Below are 3,777 nucleotides of genomic sequence, written 5' to 3'. Positions count from 1 at the left end.
ATTTGGATAAATTGTTGGCTGGAGTATCATTTCTGAACGAGGAGTGATTTATATTTGATATCTGAGTTCACTCACTTTACTCTCTTTTAGGTTAGTTGCCGTCATTTTCTTACATAAGAAGAACTTACCCAGAGTTATTTGTTTCCTTAATGGATATGACTTTGTTGAGCCTATTTTATGCACTAGAGGTATGGCAATGAACCACATAGACAATACCCCTGCCTTTACTGAGTTTACTTTCTACTTTTAAAAATATATAAACAAATAAGTACATAAGTAAATAAATCATGAAAATATGTAGTTTTCCAGGGAATGACAAAGGCTGTGAAACAATAAAGTGAAGTCGGAAGGGATAGGGTGTATGGAGGGGGAAAGTGTCATTCTAAACAAGACACTCAGAGAAGGCTTCTCTGGTACTATCTGGGCTCTGACCCCTAGGAGGTGAGGCAGGTGACCATGTAACAGCTGAGGGAATAATGTTACAGGGAATGAGTCAGGATTCAGAAGCCCTGAGGCATGAGCATGTCTGCTGTGTGTTTAAGAAACAGCCAGGAGGTAGTAAGGCTGGACAGAGAAGGTGAGAAGGAAAGTGGTCGTGGAAATAGGTCTAGGAGTTGAAGTCACGGAGGTGACGGTGGTGCGATCTCTGTGGTCCAGATGGGCAGTTGTATGGACTTTGGCTTTTACTCTCGGCAAGCAATGTAGCCCTCAGAACAGAGAAGCTACTTGACCTGATTTATGTTAAAAGAATTGCTCATGGAGCTCGGAGCCCCCGCCGGGCGGGCGGGAGGGGGAAGGGCAGGTTTTGATTCCCATCATGGCTATCACACAGTTTCGGTTATTTAAAGTTTGTACCTGCTTAGCGACATTATTCTCATTCCTAAAGAGATTAATATGCAGATCTGGCAGAGGACAGAAATTAAGTGGAGATCAAATAACTTTGCCAACTACAGTTGATAATTCATCAGTTCCAAAACAGACAGATGTTGAAGAGTGGACTTCCTGGGATGAAGATGCCCCCACAAGTATAAAGATTGAAGGAGGGAATGGGAATGTGGCAACACAACAAAATGCTTTGGAACAACTGGCACCTGACTATTTTAAGGACATGACACCAACTATAAGGAAAACTCAGAAAATCATTATTAAGAAGAGAGAACCATTAAATTTTGGCATCCCAGATGGTAGCACAGGTTTCTCTAGTAGATTAGCAGCTACGCAAGATAAGCCATTTATTCATCAATCACCTGAATTAGGTGACTTGGATACCTGGCAGGAAAATACCAATGCCTGGGAAGAAGAGGAAGATGCAGCCTGGCAAGCAGAAGAAGTTCTGAGGCAACAGAAGATAGCAGACAGAGAAAAGAGAGCAGCGGAACAGCAAAGAAAGAAAATGGAAAAGGAGGCACAACAGCTAATGAAAAAGGAGCAAAACAAAATTGGTGTGAAACTTTCATAACAAATGTTCTTCAAATATCATAGTACCAGTGGGAGAAATATGAAATCCACAACCCAACCAACATTTGTATGGATCTAAGAGTATTTCCCGAATACAAATACACTGTTTGATTTAATGCATTCATCAGGCCACTCAGGACACTAGGATTCTGTCAAAATACCTTGAACTTGTAGTGATTGAGACTCAAAAGAACAAAAAAGACTTATGAGACAATGTTTTCTTCAACATGTTCATTATAAGACAGTTGTTTGCTGTAAGCAAATTATTACAAATGGAATATGCCAGTACCTCTTCAAGTTGGCGTTTCTAGCTGAATAAATGGGTGTACATAATTTTGTGGTGGAAAGAACTCTGTCGTCTATAATGTTCTTCATTGTGCATAATGATAAAATAAATAATTTTAAATATTCACTTGTTTCCATGATTACCCGACCTAAATCAGACAAACTTGCAGGGCTTTAACTTTTCTATTTCTGTTGTCAGAAGCTGGTGTTGGACTGGCATTTGTTTATATTCAGTACAACATTAAAGAAATCAATGATTTTAGTTTTCAAGAAAACATTAAATGCAATTTTATTTATAAAAAAAAAAAAAGAAGAAGAATTGCTCATGCTACTGTGTTGAGAATACACAGTGGAGAGGAAAAAGGAAGCAGCAGTAATCCAGGCAAGAGATGACAAACCAACTGTGAGACCAGGGAGTCAGAAGTATGGAAATCAAAATATTAGTGTAATTGTTGGTCAAAACTCAGTAGGGGACAGTGAGGACAAGAGTACTCACTGAATCCCATATTTGTCCATCTAGGCCCAGGGAACAGTGGTTAACTACAGGCCTAAGTTAAGCTTACAGTGTAGGCAAGGGATGACCAAAACACATTCTCCGCCAGCAGACAGATTGCAAGGGGAAGGCAGAAAAGGTCTGAGCCAGATTCGTTGTCCCAAGGATAGGATTTGCTCCTTTTCCTCTGATGAGGAGTGAGAGAGGGGGGAGAAAAAAGCCAGACAGAAAGGTGCTGCAATAGTGATCCTTCCACATAGAATCAGGAGAAGGGAAAACTATTTCCCTCTCCACCCACCTTGTTTTTGGTTCACTGAATGCATTGGGTTTAGCCATTACCCGATGATTAAGCAAGACTATGAGTCATCCTGTTGGGCAATATGGTCACCAGCCTATCAGAGGAGTTATGTTCCCACCTTCATAAAGATATTCTCCTGGTACCAACCCTTGCTCCACTGTACATCCTTATGAGACCACTGGTGAGCAGAAGATTTTACTCCCACAGTTAAATCAATTCCGAAGGTTCTTCCTCAAGTTCAGACTGTCTCTGTTCTATTTATTATTGCAAATTCTATTTCCAACTGCATTGTCCAATACTCATCAGAGTTCCTGCAATGAGATAAAATGGTAACATAAAGGTACCCATATTGTACAGGACAACAAAAGAAGGGTGCCTCACATTTGGATATGAATCCCATTCTATCAAATTCCTGTGGAAAAAATAAAATCTGAAGATTAAATATTTGCAAATAAAAATCCACAGATATGTACATCCAGAGGATGTGATGCCTGAAATTAAATTATCTTGCCTTTGTGAGCTAAAAGTCTGGAGAAATAAATAGCTTCTTTAATTTCTTATTTTGTTCATTCTCAACAGAGGGGAATTTTGCAGCCTGAGTGGACTGAGGTTCTTTGAGCAACTATGCATGGAAACAGTGAGCATCCAGGCAATGGAGGAAAAGTAAACTTTTTACTGTCTTCATGGTTCCCAGGTCCCTGAGAAAGACATCCTTGGCAAGAAGCTTTTAAGATTTATTCATTTAAAGGGGAGCAGAGAGAGAATTTATGGCTACAAGTTTCTTAAATAAATATTCTAAGAAAAAGAGAGGGCAGGGGCCTATATCAAGAAGAAACCTGTCTAAAATTTAGTCAAATAGGGAAATGTCAAAGCCATCTTGATCAGCTGATACCAATGGACATCTTGAAAAATACATCTTAGCCAAGATGTGTGTATTTACTTTAAACATAAAACTTTAGTGTTTGTTACACTTTCTTCCATGAGCCTTATTGAAAAAAAAATATCTAATTCTAAAATCTATTTATATAGATCACCTTTAAAGCAATTTGATAGCTAACTACAGATCTTGTAAAGGAAGAAAATGTAAGAACCACTAAAAAAAAGTAATAGTTTTTTTCCCCAAGTTTTATAAATGATGCCTAGTGTGATAAGTAAAAATGACTCAGCCTAGAAATATCTATCTAAAGGTCTGCATAAATCAACACAAAGAATTATGATTTTGGAGAAAGCATGGACTTTTATA

At 38.6% G+C, this 3,777-nt stretch overlaps 1 protein-coding gene across 1 annotated transcript; it reads left to right on the top strand.

The window, feature by feature from the left end:
* The first annotated feature begins 795 nt into the window (after positions 1-795).
* LOC103293276 (receptor-binding cancer antigen expressed on SiSo cells-like) lies at positions 796-1,866 on the top strand. The gene has a single exon (XM_054723948.1). The coding sequence runs from the start codon at positions 818-820 to the stop codon at positions 1,457-1,459; it is 642 nt and encodes a 213-aa protein (XP_054579923.1). The 5' UTR covers positions 796-817; the 3' UTR covers positions 1,460-1,866.
* Positions 1,867-3,777: the final 1,911 nt, after the last annotated feature.

This window comes from Eptesicus fuscus, chromosome 12 (assembly GCF_027574615.1).
Source record: "Eptesicus fuscus isolate TK198812 chromosome 12, DD_ASM_mEF_20220401, whole genome shotgun sequence".
NCBI classification, from domain to species: Eukaryota; Metazoa; Chordata; class Mammalia; order Chiroptera; family Vespertilionidae; genus Eptesicus; species Eptesicus fuscus.
This window is presented reverse-complemented; position numbering and strand designations above follow the sequence as displayed.

What these genes read in the sequence shown, in the direction of transcription:
- LOC103293276 (XM_054723948.1), top strand. Translation starts at nt 818, where the DNA reads ATGGCTATCACACAGTTTCGGTTATTTAAAGTTTGTACCTGCTTAGCG.